Below are 22,719 nucleotides of genomic sequence, written 5' to 3' on the forward strand. Positions count from 1 at the left end.
GACTTACACAGGACTCAGTGAGCATCTGGCATTAGAGAATAACAACCTGTCTTTGTGGCAGGCAGATTTATGGACATCATTTTTGCAACTGCTACTCTTTGTGATCATTTGCAGTTCACTCATCTGCTAAATACAGCATAGTCAATTAAAACAGGCTATCCGACAAGGTATAGAATTCAGCACACTGCTACAAGTAATAGAGAGTCACATCTTCTTTCTTTTAATAGCACATATATAGTATTTCAGGAGTTCCCTGAAGGGTTTAAACTGAGCAAGGGTCTCTGTCTCTGTGGTCCCTGCATGGGGTCTCCATAGTTTTTCCCCTAGGCCCTCCACTCTCCATCCTGAGGACTGAGCTTCTGCAAGGGTGTCGTGGTTTAACCCCAGCTGGCAACTAAGCACCACACAGCCACTTGCTCACTCCCCCCCCCCCCCGTGGGATAAGGGAGAGAATCGGAAGGGTAAAAGTGAGAAAACTCATGGGTTGAGATAAAGACAATTTAATAGGTAAAGCAAAAGCTGTGCACACAAGCAAAGCAAAACAAGGAATTCATTCACCACTTCCCATCAGCAGGCAGGGGTTCAGCCATCTCCAGGAAAGCAGGGCTCCATCATGCATAACGGTTACTTGGGAAGACAAATGTCATAGCTCCAAACGTCCCCCTCTTCCTTCTTCTTCACCCATCTTTATATGCTGAGCATAATGTCATATGGTATGGAATGTTCCTTTTTGGTTAGCTGGGGTCAGCTGTCCCAGCTGTGTCCCCCTCCCAACTTCTTGTGCACCCCCAGCCTACTCACTGGTGGGGTGATGTGAGAAGCAGAAAAGGCCTTGACTCTGTGTAAGCACTGCTCAGCAATAACAAAAACATCCCTGAATGTGTTTCCAGCACAAATCCAAAACATAGCCCCATACTAGCTTCTATGAAGAAAATTAACTGTATCCCAGCCAAAACCAGCACAACACCAAATTGGGGAAGACTGTAGCATAAATTTGCCTTTTTTGATTTAAAATCAGAGTATTTGTTCCATATAAATAGGATATTAAACTTCAGTGTAGTTGGAGAACCTGTGTAAAATATGCTCCATTATATACTGCACAGAGATTAGTTACATTAAAAGGAGCAGCTTTAGTGACATTGTGAAGTCAAGCACTCAAAATTTAGGGAATACCTGTTTTAAGAGAACTATTATTGCTGTGCAATCTTTATTTTTGGACATGTGTGTTTTGGTAATTTTTTGATTCCTTTTCCCCTTCCACACAAAATGGAATGTACTCATCTGGTGAGCAACTATTCTAATTTTTTACAATCAGTAAGGAAACTTTTTTTTACTGCCTAGCACATAAATTATACTTTGACGACAGAATTTCTTAATAGGTTGGCTTGGACAATTTATGAGTCCAGATCTGGAGCCTTTCATAAGCATTAATAAGCTTATTTTGACATTATTATCTAATATATCCTCTAGCAAAAACATGTTATGATTAAGTTAGTTAATAGTCTGATTAAATTAGGCTGTATCATGTAAAAAACACTGTAATTATTTCAAATAGGCATTATAAATCCAAGACATTCAAAGTTAATTAGAAGAAGAACAGGCTTGTAGCACCGTGCAGCATTAAATCTGTGGTCCCAGTATTTCAATGAACATGTGATCAACTATTCTTGCCACTACGTTGTTATGTTAACCACTGATGAAGCAGGTAACAGTTCAGTGGATGAGAAGTATATCATGGTCCCCCTGCTACGATGGACATTTCCATTGAACCAATGAAGTGACTGGAAAATTAATAACACAAAATGACAGTATTTTGTCCATGACTTAGGCTATATATTTTTAAGGGTGTTTTTTTTTAAACGAAGAACCTGTATTTAGGTTTTTATTGACTTCACCTTTGAACTACAATGACTAATTAGAAAATAATTGTAAAAAATTCATTCACAGGCTGAGAGATGATGTAATGTAGACTTTTACTAATAAATTAATGCAGTAATACTGACCATGTTACTTTACTCTTTCCAGAATAAATTATATTAAGATGGCAAACTTACCTTCTGTGTTGGAAATGGGAGTACTGTCACATTTACTTTCACACTGCTGCATTGATGTAGGTCTAAGTGTTTCTGGACACTCACTGGATGCTTGTCCGGTGTATGAGAGGCACTGTACTGTTCGCATCTGTTGCCCAAGACCACACTGCGCAGAACACTGAAAATAAGAGATAAAAAAGTAAACCAAATTGGATCCAATTTTTAAATGTAAAACAAGATAACAGGAAAGCAATCAGGAACAGTACACATACACAAATTTAAAAAAAGACAAGCATCTGAAGAGATTTGGTTAATATATAAAATCATTTTCATAAGATAGCTTAGATTTTGGGGTTTTTTTGACAGTATATGCAACCACTTGTATTTCAAAGAAATAAGACACAATACAATGTTAGATCCCTGAACAGCTTGGATTTGAGGTATAAGAATATAATTTACACTATTTCATATATCATGTCTGAGTATAAGTGCATGTTTTCAAGACAGAAATCATTTACTTTAGAACAAAGTAGAAAAACCAAGGAGAACAAGCATTCAAATCTGCTAGAGGACTTTCTTATGGAAAAGGGAAAGTATCTTTCAAACAAAAACACTTTGCTGTTTCAAAATATTTTTGAATTTCTATAACTAAACAGTGTTTTTAGGACATATCAATTTAAGATAAATGCACACCTGGACAACTAGCATAAAAGAAAAGTCAATTAGACTGTAATATCACAAAACTGTATCCCAGCCAAAACCAGCACAAAGAGGATCCCCTTGGCCTCTCTGAGCACAAGGATTTTCCACGGGGATTGCACACTCTGCCTACCCATAGGAGACATATCCTCTCCACTGTAGGGGTACTTTGGGATGGGGCCTGAGGTCTCCATCAATTCATCCAGGCCCTGCCCTGGGATCCCCTCACTACCTGGGATTTCCTCGGCCCCTCACTCCCTCCCAGCTTCCCTACTCCAGCTCATGGACCCATTCTCCATCCCCACCCTCTGGCCCCGGGGGCCATGTCTGCAGCTCTCCCAGCCTGGCAGCATGCCTCCCCTCTCAGAGCATCCCTGTCGATGAACACACCTCAGAGCTGCAGCCCCACCATTGCTCCCCCAGCTCTGCTGCCTGCCTTCCACTGTGGAGGACCTCGGCTGGACCGAGGGGCCTGGGGAGGATATTGACCTTGACAAGATTACAGTGTTCCCGTGAGAGAACAAGAAAGAACGAGAAGCATGCCTGGGAAACTAAGTTTAAGGAATGTGTTGACCGTTTGCAGTTGTGATAAGGAACCTGAAAAAGTCACCCAACGAGGGGTGAGAAAAACAACTTCTGACAACTTTTTGACCAATAAGGGACAGACATATGTACAAGGTAACAAGTATAATGGCTATAAATTTGCTGGCTTGTAGTAATAAAAAAAACCTTCTTTGCTTGTACTATAAGAATGCGTACTTGTCGTTTGTCCGTCTTGACCGCAACATTCCACCTCAGCTCAAGCCCTCCCACTCACATGCAGGGACTTCTTCAGAGCTGCGTGGCTGCTCACCATGGCATCCCCTTCACTTCTCCAGGAGAGGGGGCAGCCCCCCGTGAGCCAGAGGCTGGTCAGCAATTGCTGCTCAGCCCATCCCATGCAGCTGGTGAGGGCCATGGGTGCTCCTTACCCAGGGTGCTCCCCAGACCCAGGGCTTCCCAGTGTAAAGCCAACCCATGTCCAGTGCTCAGCCTCCCCTCAGGTGCTGGCGGCAGAGACCCGACACAGCAGGGAGCTCAGCAACTCTCCACACCACACATGAGTGACCAGGGCAACCCCCAGCCCCGGGCCAGACCCCATGATAGGTGCATGGACACCAGCACCCTGGCCTGGCTGCAGCTCCAAGCTGCCATGGGCCACAGTTGGGCTCCCAAAAAGGACCAAGGAACATCCAGTGCCGAGGGCAGGGGGGCTGCTGGCTGAATTTGAAAGATGCCCTGGATACAGCATGTTTCTTGAGTGCAGCCCACTCCTGCCATGTCTGCTAGGTGATGGGAAGGCTATGTCCCACAGAAACAGATTTGATGCAGTGCTGTCCCAGGTGCCACAGGCAGAGGCAACTGCAATGTCTGAAGCCACATCCACCCATTTTACTGAGCATCTGCCCACAGCCTGGAAGTGCTGAGGAGCAGCCAGCGAGTCTGCGGTACCAGAAATGTGTTTTGCTCATTTTGGGGTGGGGGGAAGGGCCACATGGCAGAGTTTTCCATCTAAAGGAGAAAGGGAGCAGGGGGAAGCATGCAGAGCCATGAAACCAAGGCCCCAAACTTGTAGTTCTCTGTATTTTTCTTTCATTAAAATTTGTGATCATCACATCTGCAAGAAGTGGCAGAAACAGTATAGTAACTTCACAAATCTGGAGAGGGATACTTTATAGAAAGATGTTTGTCTTAATGCTTGAGATCTTTCTTAGGCTGATTAGGATAAGAAAGTTAAGAAAAATAGTCCATGTTAATAGAATTCAGGTCATGTTCCTTCATCATTACAAACATTTTACCAAGGATTGCAGTGAGTAACCAAATTTGAGCCAACTTCTTAAACCTCACTGAAAATCCCAAGATAGAATATTGTTTTTTCATTGTATTTTCCCTTTGCATCTGGTGCAAAATGAAAAAATTCTTTTTTCCTTTTATTTAAATAGGCTGCTTTGCATTCTATTTCACAGCGACTCTGAGCAAGCTATAGTTAATTAATGTCATACCTCCCCTCCTCCCTAGAAACTCAGTTACCAGCCATATCCTTGACAAAATGCTTGTGAAGAATAATATATCTGAAGTCAAATGTTATCTGCTAATTGACAGGATGGTTTCAACAGTGTAACCTTATCTTAGGTTGTCGTGGTTTCAGCCCAGCCGGTAACAAAGGACCACGCGGCCGCTCGCTCACTCCTCCCGCCCCCCTCCGGTGGGATGGGGGGAAGACGGAGGAGAGAAAAAAAAACCAAACCTGGAACCTCGAGGGTTGAGATAAAGGCAGTTTACTGGAACAACACAAAGAAATTGCAACAACAACAACGGTACTAATGAAAAAGTATACAAAAAGAGTGATGCACAGTGCAACTGCTCACCACCCGGGACCCGACGCTCTGCCACTTCCCCCACCGAAAAGAAGAGCCCACCCCCCGGCCCGCTCCCCCTTTATATACTGAGCATGATGTCACATGGTATGGAATAGCTCCTTGGCCAGTTCAGGTCAGCTGCCCCGGCTATGCCCCCCACCTCCCAGGTTCCTGTAAAAATTAACTCTATCCCAGCTGAACCCAGGACATTATCCACCCCTTATTCTATACCATCTACATCATGCCCAGATCTTACATTTTCCAATCGACCACTACCACTTCCTTGTCTTATATATATAAGTATATGGACTTGCGTCCGTCCCCGTCGTCCCCCCGCACACACACACACACGCGAATGGTATTCCTTTAGCGTATGGGCTATTCCTCTAATGTGTCCATTGATTTTATTTAGTCCATGACTTTGGGGCTCCATCTGTTGTAACAGTTCTTCAGGATAAGAGAGATGGTGTGAGATGGTGGGTTGTTGTATGCTGCCTCTGGAACTTGTGGCTAGTACATTTGGTGCAACTCACGCCCTTGTTCTGCAGGTCGAGGATGTTGATCTTGAGGAAATTGCTGGGTGTCAGTTCAAGTTCTGTCGCTGTTGTACTTGGCTTAGTTTCAAAGTCCATCCCGCAGTCATTTGGGTAATTCTTACAGTAATACCCTTGATATGGCATATAGACACTATAGATACAATGACATGCATTGGCAGGGTATTTAGCAGTTAGGTATCATACAGCCCAATTCACTGGCTATTCTCTCCCAAAATCAAATCTCCCTGAGGTACACATCGAACTTCCCCATCCTTCTGCATCACCCACCAGGTGTACCCAGGTCCCTGAGCAAAAACAACCCCTTGAATGGGTTTGCCTCTGCTTGAGGGAGGACTAACCCAGACTGTCTTTCCTAACATACTCCTCATGCGCACTACAGGGACTTTATCGCCTTCTACAGTATGTGGAAGTCTTGGTTGGGCGGGGCCAGCCCGATTGGCGGATCCTCTAGTATTAACTAACCAGGTGGCTTTTGTTAAATGTGTATCCCAATGTTTGAAAGTCCCACCCCCCATCGCTCTCAATGTAGTTTTCAGCAGTCCGTTGTATCGTTCGATTTTTCCGGAGGCCGGTGCGTGATAAGGGATGTGATATACCCACTCAATGCCGTGTTCTTTGGCCCAGGTATCTACGAGGTTGTTTCGGAAGTGAGTCCCGTTGTCCGACTCGATTCTTTCTGGGGTGCCGTGTTGCCATAAAATTTTCTCTTCAAGGCCCAGAATAGTGTTCTGGGCAGTGGCATGGGACACAGGGTATGTTTCCAGCCATCCAGTGGTTGCTTCCACCATTGTAAGCACATGGCACTTGCCTTGGCGTGTTCGTGGGAGTGTGATATAGTCAATCTGCCAGGCCTCCCACTGTTTATATTTCAGCCATCGCCCCCCATGCGACAGGGGTTTTTGCCGCTTGGCTTGCTTAATTGCGGCACATGTTTCACATTCGTGGATGACCTGTGCGATAGTGTCCATGGTCAAGTCCACCCCTCGATCTCGAGCCCATCTATATGTTGCATCTCTCCCCTGATGGCCTGAGGTATCGTGGGCCCACCGAGCCATAAATAGCTCACCCCTACGTTGCCAGTCCAGGTCCACCTGAGACACTTCAATCTTGGCGGCCTGATCTGCCTGCTGATTGTTTTGATGTTCTTCAGTGGCCCGACTCTTGAGTACATGAGCATCTACATGACGTACTTTTACCACTAGCTTCTCTATCCGAACAGCGATATCTTGCCACAGTGCGGCAGCCCAAATGGGTTTACCTCTGCGTTGCCAGTTGCCCTTCTTCCATTGCTGTAGCCACCCCCATAGGGCATTTGCCACCATCCATGAGTCAGTATAGAGATAGAGCACTGGCCACTTTTCTCTTTCAGCAATATCTAATGCTAGCTGGATGGCTTTCACCTCCGCAAACTGACTCGATTCACCTTCTCCTTCAGCAGTTTCTGCAACTAGTCGTGTAGGACTCCATACAGCAGCCTTCCACCTCCGATGTTTTCCCACGATGCGACAGGACCCATCAGTGAACAGGGCATATTGCCTCTCATTTTCTGGCAGTTTATTATACAGCGGGGCCTCTTCAGCCCGTGTCACCTCCTCCTCTGGCAACATTCCAAAGTCTTTGTCTTCTGGCCAGTCCGTGATCACTTCTAAAATTCCTGGGCGACTGGGGTTTCCTATGCGAGCCCATTGTGTGATCAGTGCAATCCACTTACTCCACGTGGCATCAGTCGCGTGATGTGTAGAGGAAACTTTCCCTTTGAACATCCAGCCCAGCACTGGCAGTCGGGGTGCTAAGAAGAGCTGTGTTTCAGTACCAACCACTTCTGAAGCAGCTCGAACTCCTTCATATGCTGCCAATATCTCTTTTTCAGTGGGAGTATAGCGAGCCTCGGATCCTCGATATCCCCGACTCCAAAACCCCAGGGGTCGGCCTCGGGTCTCTCCAGGTGCTTTCTGCCAAAGGCTCCAGGTAGGGCCATTCTCCCCAGCTGCAGTGTAGAGCACATTTTTAACATCTTGTCCTGTCCGGACTGGTTCAAGGGCTACTGCATGAACAATCTCCCGCTTAATTTGTTCAAAGGCTTGTCGTTGCTCAGGCCCCCATTTAAAATTGTTCTTCTTCTGGGTAACTTGGTAGAGAGGACTTACAATTTGACTGTAATTTGGAATATGCATTCTCCAAAAGCCCACAACACCTAAGAAAGCCTGTGTTTCCTTTTTATTAGTCGGTGAGGACATAGCTGCTATTTTGTTGATCACGTCTGCAGGGATCTGACGACGCCCGTCTTGCCATTTTACTCCTAAGAACTGGATTTCCTGCGCAGGTCCCTTGACCTTGCTTTCTTTTATGGCAAAGCCAGCCTTCAAAAGGATTTGGATTATTTTCTTCCCTTTCTCAAAAACTTCTTCTGCTGTGCTGCCCCATATGATGATGTCATCAATATATTGCAGGTGCTCTGGAGCTTCACCTTTTTCTAGTGCAGTCTGGATCAGTCCATGGCAAATAGTGGGGCTGTGTTTCCACCCCTGGGGCAGTCGATTCCAGGTGTACTGGACACCCCTCCAAGTGAAAGCAAACTGTGGCCTGCACTCCGCTGCCAAAGGAATGGAGAAAAATGCATTAGCAATGTCAATTGTGGCATACCACTTAGCTGTCTTTGATTCCAGTTCATACTGAAGCTCTAACATATCTGGCACAGCAGCGCTCAGCGGTGGCGTGACTTCATTCAGCCCACGATAATCTACTGTTAGTCTCCAATCCCCATTAGATTTCCGCACGGGCCATATGGGACTATTAAAGGGTGAGTGAGTCTTGCTGATCACTCCTTGGCTCTCCAATTGGCAAATCAGCTTATGGATGGGGATCAGGGAGTCTCGGTTGGTGCGATATTGCCGCCGGTGCACCGTCGTGGTAGCAATTGGCCCCTGTTGTTCTTCAACCTTCAGCAACCCCACAACCGAAGGGTCCTGGGAGAGACCAGGCAGGGTAGACAGCTGTTCAATCTCCTCCGTCTCCAATGCAGCTATACCAAAGGCCCAATGGTACCCTTTTGGGTCCTTGAAATACCCCCTTCTGAGATAATCTCTACCAAGGATGCACGGGGCCTCTGGGCCAGTTGCAATGGGGTGTTTATGCCACTCATTCCCGGTTAGACTCATTTCGGCTTCCAATACGGTTAGCTCTTGGGATCCCCCTGTCACACCAGAGATACAGATGGGTTCTGCCCCTTTATAACTTGATGGCATTAGGGTACATTGTGCACCAGTGCCTACTAGAGCCTTATATTCCTGTGGGTCTGACGTGCCAGGCCATCGAATCCACACTGTCCAGTAGACTCGGTTGTCCCTCTCCTCCACCTGGCTGGAGGCAGGGCCCCTCTAATCCTGGTTAGAATATCTGTTACCCACTTTTTGCACATGTGAATCAGAAGTCCCTTCAAGAGGATCAGAAATGAGATCGGCCCATCTACTGCGCCCGGGGGACTGCTCACGGGAAACTGGAGCAGCAGTTTTCCAAGAAGAATCTTCTTTTCTGGTTGCTTTTTCTCGCAACTCCCGTACCCGTGAATCCAAGACTGAGGTAGGTTTTCCATCCCACTTCCTCATGTCCTCTCCATGGTCATGCAGGTAAAACCACAGGTTAGCCCGTCGTGTGTACTTTCTCTCTCCTCTCTCTTGGGCAGAGGAACGCTTACTCCCAATAACTGCAATGCGGGCCTGTACAGGTGAGGAGGAGGACATATCTACTTTGAATTGCTGGAACTCTCGGGACAATTCCTCTACAGCTGAGACACAGGCCCGTAGGGAGGAAGAGAGACTTCCTTCATATTGCCGGAGTTGGACAGCCAATTCATCCACCGTTTGTCCATAGCCTTCTTTCCAGGACATTACTGCCAATGAGTTGGCATAGGTTGGTGGTGCACTTCGTAGAAACTTCCGCCACATGGGTTGTGTGCATTGGACTTCATCTGGATCTGTGGGTGACTGCGCATTTTCTGGATCATTATAAATCACCTCCAGCACGGCTAATTCCCTCAGGTACTGGATACCTCTCTCCATGGTGGTCCACTTGCCTTGGTGACATGTAACTTCATCCCTGAAGGGGTATCTTTCCTTTACACCTAACAGAAGTCGCCTCCAGAGGCTGAGGACTTGTGTTTTTCTCCCAATCGCCTTGTCGATAACCCCTTCTCTAGACAGAGATCCCAACTGCTTGGCTTCCTTACCCTCTAATTCCACACTACTAGCCCCATTATCCCAGCATCGGAGCAGCCAGGTAACAATGTGCTCACCTGGGTGGCGGCTAAAATCTTTTCGCATGTCACGCAACTCACTCAGGGATAGAGATCGGGTAATTATTTCAGGTTCTGCCTCTTCCTCCTGTTCTCGCGATGACCCTGGTTCATCTTCATCTCTCACTGAGCGAACTGATTTCTTTGTGTGTTTCTTTTTCTGTACAGGGGCAACTGATACTGGCACAGGTTGGTTCTCTGGTTTAGTGGCAGTATCTGTCACCGGGGTAGGGGCAGCCATGGTACCTGTTGTCGTGGTAGGGGCGGCCACGGTGCATGTTGTCGGGGTTGGGGCAGCCACGGTGCATGTTGTCTTGTTTTCCATCTTTTCCCCCTTTTCCCCCTGGGGGTGCTGCATAGTATCAAGCAGGGTTTGGTAGATACCGGCCAGGGCCCAGCACAGTGTAGTGAGTTGTGTGTCTCTGGGATAGCCACAGCATTTTCCTTTCAAAAATTCTATCACTTCATGAGGGTTCTGCAGTTGTTCGGGAGTGAACTTCCAAGTCACTGGAGGTGAGAAGTTCTCTAGATACCTGCCCACATCCTCCCACACGCCGTGCCACCCATGAATATCCAGCTTTGGGACAGATCTCTGGGTGGTACTCTTAAAGAGCCTCTTTGTAGCCCTAGACAAGACCTGAAACATAGTCAGGAGGCATAGCACTAACAGCACACAGGCTTGCGCATCCCAAGGATATTCAAAATTCTCGAAAACTGTTGTAATTAGTTGGAAAGAGAAAAGGGAGGGGAACGGATGGGGGGAAGTATCCCCCCCTGACTTCCCCATGGGTTGGGTGTAATTACCAATAAAATCCGACAGAAGGTGCCCAAAGTCTGGAAATGATATCACTGCCTCATACAGATAACAGCTTAACCTCATGACCAGTGATGTAATCATTTCACAAGTCGACATTGCCCAGTACAGCAAAATGATAATCCCAATCACTCTCCCAGAGATGAGATACGCAACTACAGGCAATACATAAAGCATATAAGAACTTACAAAACGCCACCATGTAAACAGCTGAATCAACATTGTGACTAACATCTATTTATCTAGTATAAGAAATGCGTATGACAAATTTGTTTCAACACGCTCTGGCCAGATCTGTCGTTATCTCAACCCTTCGTGCCCCACGTTGGGCGCCAAAAAGGACTGTCGTGGTTTCAGCCCAGCCGGTAACAAAGGACCACGCGGCCGCTCGCTCACTCCTCCCGCCCCCCTCCGGTGGGATGGGGGGAAGACGGAGGAGAGGAAAAAAAAACCAAACCTGGAACCTCGAGGGTTGAGATAAAGGCAGTTTACTGGAACAACACAAAGAAATTGCAACAACAACAACGGTACTAATGAAAAAGTATACAAAAAGAGTGATGCACAGTGCAACTGCTCACCACCCGGGACCCGACGCTCTGCCACTTCCCCCACCGAAAAGAAGAGCCCACCCCCCGGCCCGCTCCCCCTTTATATACTGAGCATGATGTCACATGGTATGGAATAGCTCCTTGGCCAGTTCAGGTCAGCTGCCCCGGCTATGCCCCCCCACCTCCCAGGTTCCTGTAAAAATTAACTCTATCCCAGCTGAACCCAGGACATAGGTAAATAAACTTCTCAGGAAACTTTGAGCCAGAAAGGGCAAATGAGATGTTTGAGATTCCTTTTTGCTGCAGAAGGTCTTGTTTTGATAGTGCATGTCAATAGCAAAGGCTAAATGTGAAAGAGAATCTGAGACCAAAAGAGAGGCTCAGTTCCCTCTGTTTATATTTGTTCCTAACTCAGTGTTTTTCATCATAGGAAACAGGATCTTGAGGGGGTCTTTAATTATTGTGGTAGAAAAATTGTCAAAAATTATCTTTATCTGGTATCTTATTTGAAAAATGTAATAATATTTTAATGCATCACTAGCATTTGTTTCTTTAAATTCTTATTTAGATTTTATATTAGTTTTTACACTTCAATAATTCACAAAACCAGCCTAAAATGAGCATTTTTAGCATACAACAGTGTTAAGTTACAGATGTGAAAACTCTTAATAACATTCACATTAAAATATCAGATCAAAGACAGCAATACTATACACTGAATATGAGACTCCACACACATGTGAAAGCAATGAGAAAGAGAAGCAGTCACCAGAGGGAAGAAGATGATGGAGGGAAAAAAAGTCCTGTCCCACTGTGTGGATTGTGAGGAATGGAAGAGAGCATCCTGGAAATGGACTGCAAACTTTTCAAACACACATTGTGTGTGTGTGAGGCCCTGACCCTGTCTCTGATCAGTATTCAAAGATGTTAGAAGGCAGTGACCCTATTAAGTGCATTCCACTTCTGTAAAATAATTTGCCTTATAAAGCATAGCTGACCTCTGAACAAATGTGGCAATAAGAACTCAAAATGCACTCTCAACTTAAGTTTGTCTCCTGAAATTCCAGTTTACTCTTGGGTCCATGTCTTTCCAGAGATATAACCGGAAGACATTCCCACATGTGCAGAACTGTTACCTCAACTTAATTGCACACAAATTGTTACTCAGTACTGTTACCTGATCAGAAAGTAACTCCTGAAACACACAAAGTATGTTTAGAGAGGAGACATTGCTTTATTCTGTGCAGGGTGCAAGGTGGAAGATTTCCACAAATCAAGCACACCTACTGAGGTTTTCAGTCCATACTTATACACTATAGTTAAAACACCATGCTGTCACGACCCATGCTGGACAGACCAGGGAGTCGTGTTGAGTTCGGAATTTCCTCTAGCTAAATTAAGGTGAAATGACACCAAATGATCAGTTAAACATTTTATTCATGACAGAAGCAAACTGAACTTGGAAGGTGTTAACAGTAGGTGGCGTGGTTTCTCACAACAGGAATTAGCATGAAACTACCTCAGTCAACCGTGTAACCCATGGTAACCATATACATCAATTCAGGGAAGAAAATAAGGAGATCCCTCCCATTGAGTCACGAGGTTCAGAGTAGACCCCCTTGCTTTCTAGACTCCTCCTCAGAGAAGAGCCTAGGGGCGGCTAGATCCACTCCTAGTCCCAGACTTGGTCAACAGTTTTATGTCTTAAAGGGATGATGTATACGGCTTATGAAAAGGAGAGAGAGGGAGAGAAAGACAGAGGAAAAGAGAAAGATTTCACTGGTCCTGGGTCCAGCGTTAGTCCAGCCAGCCTAGGGGTCCAGTTCCAGTGGGTGCACGTGTGTGGGGCTTCAGTTTGTGTCCTTTTATCATCTCCTTGCCCCTCCTTCAGGCAGGCACTTGAACTCATTAGGCTAATTAGGTGTCATGTGTGGTTTGTGCTTCCAGAACCTTTGGGAAATGGGTTGGTGGGCTTGGGGGTTGTTTTGGGAGTAACTTCCCCTTCCCTGCAGACATGACCATTGTTTGATCTTTGGCCATGCATGGTGAGCTGCCCTGCTCAGCATATCAGGACAGCATATCAGAACACAGAGCTGCGTGCCTTCCAGCACATCCTCCCAGTCCTTGCTATGCAGGGTTCCTTGTTATGCAGAGTTAGGCGTTAAGCAGAACTTGCCCCACCACAATGTTTGAGACATTAACTCTTTCAGTCTCTCACACACACCTATCTAATACATATGTTCTGCCTAACTTGCATATTCATTATGTTGAGCAAGCGTGAGGTGTTGTTCTCTTGAGCAATCATCCCAGAGTCTTCTACGCCTGCGCGGGGGGGGGGTGGGGGGGGGGTGTGGGTGTGGGTGTGTCTCTGGTGGTCTTCAATGGTCTTTGGTGATCGTTTAGGGAAGAATACCCCTACTCCTTCTGTCCTTTTATGGTCATGGGTCATGTGAGGACACCAGGGTCTTTGTTTCTCTTGCCACCCCCTCTGTTTCTCAATGCCAAGGAGGATGTATGTCCTTAATTAGCAAGTCTGTGACTCTGAAATGTCTGTTATCTGGTGCCTTGATTATTAGCCAAACACTCCTTAAGCATCCTCTATTGTAAGCAGAATCTTAAACTAGATAAGCTTTACCTTGAGTAAAGGTAATGTAAACGGTCCTTGAATAGCAAGCATATCACACTTCTCATGTTTTAGGGTTTTTCTTCTTTAAGCTATCACTGCCTTCTTATTTGTTAATCAGTCTTTTGAAGGCTTGAGGCAACAGTACCAACCTATTTCCAAGGGGAGGGAGATCTTGAATCCTATACACAAGACTGATCTTCATTACAAAAGATAAATCATATTGCGAGATGGGTTTTCAAATAACATGAACGATAGTATTGTTATGTTATAAATATTTGTGAGAGACTGAAATAGTTAATGTCTCAAACATTGTGGTGGGGCAAGTTCTGCATAATGGAGAACTCTGCATAACAACAAAACCTGCATAGCAATGAATGGCAGGTGAGAAGTCGGTTAGCAACAGGGTGAGGAGGGCATGCTGGAGGGAGTACAGTTCTGTGTTCTGATATGCTGAGCAGGGCAGCTCACCATATATGGCCAAAGGTCAAAGAACGATCATGCCTGCAGGGAGGGAGAAGTTACTCCCCAAACGACCCCTAAGCCCACTGACCCATTTCCCAAAGGTTCTGGAAGCACAAACCACGAATGACACCTAATTAGCCTAATGAGTTCAAGTGCCTGCCTGAAGGAGGGGCAAGGAGATGATAAAAGGACACAAACTGAAGCCCCACATGCACCCACTGGAACTGGACCCCTAGGCTGGCTGGACCAACGCTGGACCCAGGACCGGTGACATCTTTCTCTTCTCTCTCTCTGTGTCTCTCTCTCCTTTTCATAATCCCTATACCTCATCCCTTTAGACATAAACCATTGACCAAGTCTGGGACTAGGAGTGGATCTAGCCACCCCTAGGCTCTTCTCTGAGGAGGAGTCTAGAAAGCAAGGGGGTCCACTCTGAACCTCGTGACTCAATGGGAGGGATTTCCTTATTTTCTTCCCTGAACTGATCCCTAAATAAGCAAGGCTTGTAGTATATGTTTGGTGACGTATGGTTAGCACGTTACACAGGTTACTGACGTAGTTTCATGCTAATTCTTGTTGTGAGCGAATAAAAGTTGAGTTTTGTAAGTTAAAGGATCCCTGGTGTCATTTCACCTTAATCCTGACCTGGGAATTGGCGAACCTGAGTCATCGTCCTTAGGAACTGGGATGTGACAATAATTGCAAGAGTGTGTACAGTTATAAAGACTTTGATGTCAAGGGGGGTGGGGGGGACAGTAAACAAATACACTAATTTTGATGTGCTTAGCATGTAAGAAACCAAGTTTCCAAAAGCCATGGCTTATCTCTTACCTGCAAGGCCAAATCTGATCCCTCTGGGTGGTCATAGTAGCCTGTAGCTCTCTCTGGCTGTGCCTTCACTTCTAGCTTCCAAACCACTTTTTATCTCAAGTTGTGATCCAATGAATTAATTCCAAACAGGATTACTGAAGAAGTGAGATTATTTATCTAGTGATCTTGCTAGGTCTTCTCTGAATAGGTCTTCCAGCTTATAGAAATAGCATCTTTCCACTCTTAATGTAGAAATACATACTTATCCTTTCCAGGTCAGATTTCAGTAATTTTCTGACTGGCAGCTATATGACTTCTGATGAGCATAAACTATGTGTCCCATAGCCTATCCAGCTGAAAGAAAATGTCAGTCCTGTGCAGAAATAGAAGAAAATAAATGACGCATGGTACTTAGGTGATACGCCATTTTAAGGGCCGCAGTATCCTTAAATGCACACTGTACCGGATTCTGAGTGGCTCAGTTTCCTAAACTGGTCATGAACTCCCTCTTTAGCTGAGCCAAATATACTTGGTAAGCTACCAAGTTGCTAGTGCTGTAGCAAACCTTGTTATGTGGCTGACTGAGCCTTTATAAATCTGTTTTGGATTCCATCCTGATTACTGCATGCAAATGCTCTTACACCAATCTGTCTAGGACAAAGATTGGAGGGACCACACAGAAGCAATGATCCATTCCTTCCACCTAATTGTGGTGAAGGGAAGACAGCCAGATAGGGCATCACTTCTCACAGAATGAGAGCCTCAGCTTAGTAATGGCCTTCTCTTAAGACTCTTAGATTGATGACTGACTGACTCCAGATGAGGCTCACAGGACGCTATCCAAAGTCTATTGCTGTAAACATCCACAGAAGAGTCCTTGGATCTTAGTGCCTAGTAATATAACCGAGGCCTGTACAGCGTTCTACAGAGGATACTTAAAAGTCCTTCTTGTAGATCAGATAGCTTCGGAGAGAACAGGGAGTTTACTAATGAAGGAACAATTGCGGGGTATAGCAAGGGAAATCAGAGAAAGGATAAGCAGTACCTCAGGTAAAAATAGCATCCATTTCCTCAAGGAATAAACTGAAACCGTATAACAAAGAATTATAATAGCAGGGATGATTCCAGAAGAAAGTTCAGGTGCAAGAAGAGTGCATTTTAAGAAGACTGAAGGGAGTTTTGTGTGCCAGGAATTCTACAGTCAGCATGGGTGATGTTAGGTATAAGGTAGCAGGAGTAGGAAAAGAGAGGGAAACACAAGAGCATCTGTTTCAGTGTATGCAGTTTGTCATTATAATCCAAAACACAGTTGCTCCGGGGGGAAAGAATAATACTCAAAACTGAACAATAGTGGGAAACCTATCAGGTAATAATTTGTAGTGTGAATGTATGGGAGGAAAGTCAACAGAGTTTTGGAATGACAGAGAAAACCATTAATAGACTGTGTAATTTACTAAGACTATTCCATCTTTAACTTCTGATCTGTAGGGCAATAAAACTTTGTGCTAGAGCACAGGTGGAAATATCAGTACCTTTAAAACAGGTTATTGTTTTTTGAATCCTCATTAGTAAACAGAAGAAAAAAGAATAACCAAAATTATTAAATGCCTTATCAAAACATTTAAGGTTCTCTGTAGTTTCTTTAACATCTTACTCATAGTAGTAGATTGATTATTTTCATTAAACTAGATTTTAACTGTTATTCTAGAGAAACAAGAAATATTTCATAGGACTTGATCAGATGTTTCAGTACAGGATATTTTTACTATATCAAGTAAGAAAAGAAGCATCTCTCAGCAACAGTGACCTAAGCATCAAGTCTTCTGAACTGACTTTGGTTTTTATTTTAAAAAACATTATAGCTTCAGATAAAATCTTAAAAGCTCAATGCAAGAAGGACATTTTATTGTTATTGTTATTATTGACTGGCTGTTAATGAAATCATTCCAAGAAGTACAGGATATTTTGCTGCCATTAATTTCATTCTTGATCTACATTTATTGCTTAAGCTAAAATATTATCTAATAATGTACATGATCACGTTCTTGACTTTTCCTTTTCCTTTTTGTTTTGCTTATATATGACAAACATTGCTGCTGTCAAGGACAGTATTCTGGCATAACATATGGATGTTACTTGAAAGAAAACATATATATTTTGATGCAACTGACGAAGCAAATGTGAAGCATACAGAATTCTAGCAACTGTAAGTCAGGGAATAGACAACTATACCATGGGTATCATTCCTAAAAGCTGTAGTTTTATTTTACTAAATTATCTATGTTAAAAACAAATCTGTGCCTGGTGTGGAATTTCACTGCATCAAGTGTTACAATATATTTTTTTCATTACAAGCAGGAGAATGCATGTAGAACAAGTGTTAAGAAACATGACAATAAATTAGAATATAATTTACAAAAGCAAAAAATAATAATAATAAAGTAACAGTGTACCACATTAATACCAAGTATAAAATAATAAGCAACTAATCACAATAATACAAAGGTAATTTCAGTCTGTATTATTAAGGATATCTATGTGACATTCACTCCATTACAAAGTTCCTAACAAAATGGACTATTTTTGGGTGTATACACCCTGAGGGGTTAATCTGGAGATTTTTCTTTCTGTTTGGATCTTCTTCAGCTGATAGTATTGCTCAGTGGAAGTACTGGCACCAGATTGATTTCTGCATTTAGTATTCCACTATTTGATTCTAGGCTTGTCATATTTATAGCCTATACAAATAGTCCTATTGTCACTATTTAGGAATATAACACTATTTAGCTTAGATTATATAGATGGCTACAGTGTAGCAGCAGCAATGAACTGTGCTGTGGAAACCAATTATTTTTCATTGAATTAGGCTTCATTTTTCGGTCTTAGTCTGAAACATTGCTTAGTTTGTAAATCCACGTACATTCTGTGTTTTGTTCCCTTTACCAATACAATTCAATGTTGCTCCAGGGAGTTCTTTAAATTCCAACCTCAGTGCTGTTATGTTGCAGAGTAAACATCAGACTCCCTAGTGTTCTAGCACCAGTAAGAGAGCAAAATGTATCTTTGGAAACACTCCTTACAATTTTAATGTCCTAAGTCAATTTTAATGTCCTGAGGTAAAAAAAAAGTTTCTTTTGAATACATAGAAAACCTTTTTCTTGTTAGCTGAAAAGACACATTAGCTGATAAACAAAATCATTCCCTGGAGAAAACCGGACCCTGATACAAAGAGGCATCTTGCTTAGAGAATGCCATAGCAACCCCTTTCCCTTTTATCTCTTTTTTGACCTAACCAGGGTATGCTAGCACCAAGGCGTTTTGTCAAAAGGATATAGAAAGTCCATTCACTTAACAGAGGACTACATACTGCCCTTAATCCATATGTGCAACTCCTAAAGATTGGGGTTTTGTATCTACTGGTGTCAGTTTTAACAGGAGTTGTTTACATGGTGATGAGAGCAGCAGATAAGCATTTGTGAATACATGCAAGCCAACTGAAAAGGAATTTCACTGGTCACAGGCATATGGAAGTGGAAATACTGGCAAGAGGTAGCAGATGACAGGAATTTGCTGGTCATGAATATGTGGGCTACACAAAACCCCACAGATAGATTGTCAATATGTTGGGGGGATTTCATAGCATGAGTCCTGTTAACAATATCTATTGTTCCATGTTAATTCACATTAGTAAATAGTGTGCATCACATTTGGCTTGTTATTGGTAAAATACACCAATACACTTCAATCTCATGATATTTTGAAATTATTTTTCACTAAAAAGAGTACTTTTTTTAAAAAGTGGTATTTGAGTTAGAATTTGTAACACATTATTGTTCACATAATTTTAATAACGCTACAACAAAGGAGGCATAGTTGGACACAAAAGCACATTCATCAAGTACCTGCTACAAACTGCAAGTGTTCAAGTACAATATATTAATAGAAACAAGTACCCACTTATCTCCTTGTTGAGTCTGTTACTGAAAAGTGAAGGGGAAGAGGAGCATGACATTAAACTTTTTTATGGCAGATTCTTGAATGTGACTTGCCTAAGTAGTTTGGTTTTACATTTAAAAATGCGAAGTATTTGGTGAATATTAAAAATACAGTAATATGAAATAAGTAGAGTATGGCAGCAGAATAGTTAGGGCATCTAGCTACTAATCTAGAGGCATGAGTTTGTTCCAGTCTCATACTGAAAGCTGCCCCTAGCTTTAAATATGGTCCAGCTTTAAATATGTACCTGGCCATTTAGGTGAAGGTGGCCAGACTCATTCTAGCCACCCCTTTTCCAGTGTGCCTTTCTCCTGATAGCCCGACAGGCCTCTTGGCTCAAGCACACTTTTGACTTCTCATTTGAACAGAACCTAGATATCTCCATGAGTCTTATTCTTTGGTTGTAATCTTTGTCCACTCAGATGTGGTCTCCTGAACTGTACATTCACATATTCTTTCTCATAAACAAATGCCCTTCTGCTATGGTATCAAAGAAGGGAACATCTGGAACCCTTTTTAACTTTCAGCTTTGCAAAGGATTGTTGCTATTATGCAGTAGGCTTATCTTTTTCACTGGAACTCCTTGGTGTTGGAGAATCAAAAGTAACATGTAAACCAGATCTAGATGCCCACAAAGTTGTATTTTCTTTGTGGCTGGTGTTGTAAACAGAAGTGAGCTGCAGTCAAAGTGAAAGTTCTAAGTAACCTGTATGGTAGTAGTGAAGAATCTGGCAATACGGTCTTCACCACTACTGGAGTCTGCTTCCTCCATGATATTTCAATATGTTCCCTTTCAGTGGAAATCTCAGCTTCACTTTTACAATTGTAAGATGGCTATAAACCTGCAACACAGATTTCATTTCATAGCACACTTGTATTTCATGCACCACTGCAATAACTGTTGCACCTCTTAAAACTAAGTCCCTCATGGTTGTTCTATTTAGTACAGCTTTATATATGGCTCACAGCAGTGTTCAGGAAATATGGATTACTCCAAAGGGAATTAGGAGGAATGAAGGAAAAATACATATTGTTTTAATTTCTGCTCCTTACATAACATTTCCAATCTCATTTTATAATTTAAATTGTGGTGCTGTGTTGTGAGATAAAATAGTTAACATTTTTAAGCTATGACTTAACATTTTTTTGATTCTTCTTTACTTCCATAGTAGACCAAGTCATAACAGCTACATTTTAAAAAGTTTTAAATACAAATGGATTCAGTGTCATTGCTAAGTCCATAATAAAAATTATTTTAATGGTCCAAGGAGGTAAACAGACTATTGGATTTAGTCAAAAGAACACAAATGTTCCACAGTAAGCTATTCTATATGTGCTGTGTGGATCTTTCCAATTTGGCATGCCCTCCTTATACTGTGTCCAGCACTTTGGATGAATAAATCCCACTTCACAGAAGTTAAAATAATATTGAAATCCTGTCAGCTGGGGCTGACCAGTGGTTACGTTTTCCACAGGGTAATGCATTTGCAAGGACGTCAATCTCATTCCGCTGTGTGGCTCTCTTCAATGGATGCTTTTCCACAATAATAACAACGCACATTCTCGTGCTTTCTGTGGGTCAGTGTCCTTGGCAGGTCTTGCAGCACATCTGTCTGAAGTATGCTCGACTGCAGAACTTGAACTTCAACACCAGTGGGCAATATGCCACTTTGTTCACATCTTTGCACTCTAATAATTAAGGGCATTAAAGAGAAAAAATCAGAAATAAAAATTAAAGTACAAAGAAAATTTGACATTTAACATGCTGCTTCTCTATCCATCCACCTTGCCCTCTTTGTAACTGCTCTTTCTAGTCCAGCCTAGTGCACGCAATATATTTTAAAAAGCCATAAAAATGTTTGCAGGGCTTCTCTCACAGACATTTAGAAGTGTGCCCACTTTATCTTGAAAGAATTACCATTTATTGGGATAAATGGTCACTTTAGACAGCTAGGAAATATGAGTCATTTTTCTTACAATACTTTTATATCTTCTTTCTCAGGAGTTATTTTATTCATCCGTAAGAGGTTATCCAAAATCTAACATGATTCGCACTATTTGGTACCATGCCTGTGCATTTGTAAGAATCCTTGAAATAGAATATGCATTGCAGCTAACAGGGGTGGAGAAAATAACAAGTGTTATAAATAAAGGCACCAACAGTGTGAGTTCAGTGACTGGACTGAATGGTGGATTATACTTTAGGCTTGGTTCCATACATCCACGCTGTCTTTTATGCAGGAGGAAAAGCCATTTTTATGCCTGTAATTGACATGTAAGAGCTTTTTTTCATACTTGTGTTTTCCCTATATGCTGGGCTTACTGCCTCAGCAGCCCTTGTCATACTGGCAGGTAACTCTTCCAGGAAGGGAGAACAAGAGCTCAGCCACGCAAAGGAAGGATTACTTCTTTTCCATCCCACACAGGTTGTATCTAAAGTGACTTGTGGGTGTACATTACAGGAGCACTGCTGGAGTATGCTGTGGTTCTCCTCTGGCTCAGTTTCCTTTCTGTAGAAAGAAGGTGGGAATAGGGAATGGAATAGTTTGTTCCGTGCCCAGTTCTTATTCTGATTATAGCTGGAGAGATGGCTGTATCTGAGAGCTCAATGGTATGCTCAGGTTCTACAGCTCAGATGTTGCTACTGCAGATTTGCTTTGCACTGGAGTGAATATTGTGATAGATGCCTGATAGGGGATTTTTAGTTAAAAGCATTTGCACAGTTTCTTCCAGACTGTTATTAAAATAGGACTTTGGCAAGGAGCCTTGCTTCACGTATAGGAAGATGGAAGAGATGTATACAGAGAAAAAGCAAAACCCACAAGTCTGAATTGCAAAAATGAAGTTGGTGGGAAGAATGAAATTAGATTAATTTCTCAGAAAATAATTTGTCTTAAAAGAATGCTGTAAATTTTTACTGTTTTAAGGTTGCATTTGATACTGGCTTCCTCCTACAATCTTTCTCAAATTACAATAGCTATAAAGAAAATGTGAATAAAAATGAGATAAACTAGCAGTACTTTGACTATTATCATATTTTGTATTGATTTGATATCCAGAAGTGAAGACTGGAGGCCAGGATGCTGTTGCTCCGAGGCCTGACAGAACAACAGTCTTTGACTCCGAGATGACTGTAAGCCAAATATGAAAGAGACAACAGACAGACATACCAAACAGGTAGAAAAAGAAAAAAGTAATAGTGCAACAAACACAATCATCATGTACAATCCTTCAGCTACTCCTATTTGTCTTCCTTCTATATATGACCTCCTAGTACAATATTTTTGCTCCAGAACAGGTAGTTATGGACAGTGCAGTCATGCTGCAAGCATACTGTAGTAGCAAGTTAAGTGCAGATGACAATTTTTAGTATTTGAACCTAGGAAAGCATTAGTGAGGTTGAACTTCAGGGTCTGTACTGTACAGTATTTCCAATAATGACAATGTGCATGCTTTCTAGCTAGACAAGTAGAGGTCATGAAAT

General features: G+C 43.0%; 1 protein-coding gene across 14 annotated transcripts in view; it reads right to left on the minus strand.

Moving 5' to 3' along the window:
• Window positions 1-17,123: 17,123 nt before the first annotated feature.
• The window catches only part of LOC138683530 (A disintegrin and metalloproteinase with thrombospondin motifs 6-like), a 185,859-nt gene continuing 180,263 nt past the window's right edge, over window positions 17,124-22,719 (minus strand). For 10 of the 14 annotated variants that reach the window (XM_069775469.1, XM_069775466.1, XM_069775468.1 and 7 more), the window contains one exon: window positions 17,478-20,924. In XM_069775469.1, coding sequence (XP_069631570.1) covers window positions 20,815-20,924 — 110 coding nt within the window. In that variant the 3' untranslated portion in view covers window positions 17,478-20,814. Of the gene's footprint in view, window positions 20,925-22,719 lie in introns of all 14 variants that reach the window. The other 4 variants (XM_069775470.1, XM_069775476.1, XM_069775478.1 and 1 more) reach the window with 1 other exon arrangement.

Source organism: Haliaeetus albicilla, chromosome W, assembly GCF_947461875.1.
Source record: "Haliaeetus albicilla chromosome W, bHalAlb1.1, whole genome shotgun sequence".
NCBI lineage: Eukaryota > Metazoa > Chordata > Aves > Accipitriformes > Accipitridae > Haliaeetus > Haliaeetus albicilla.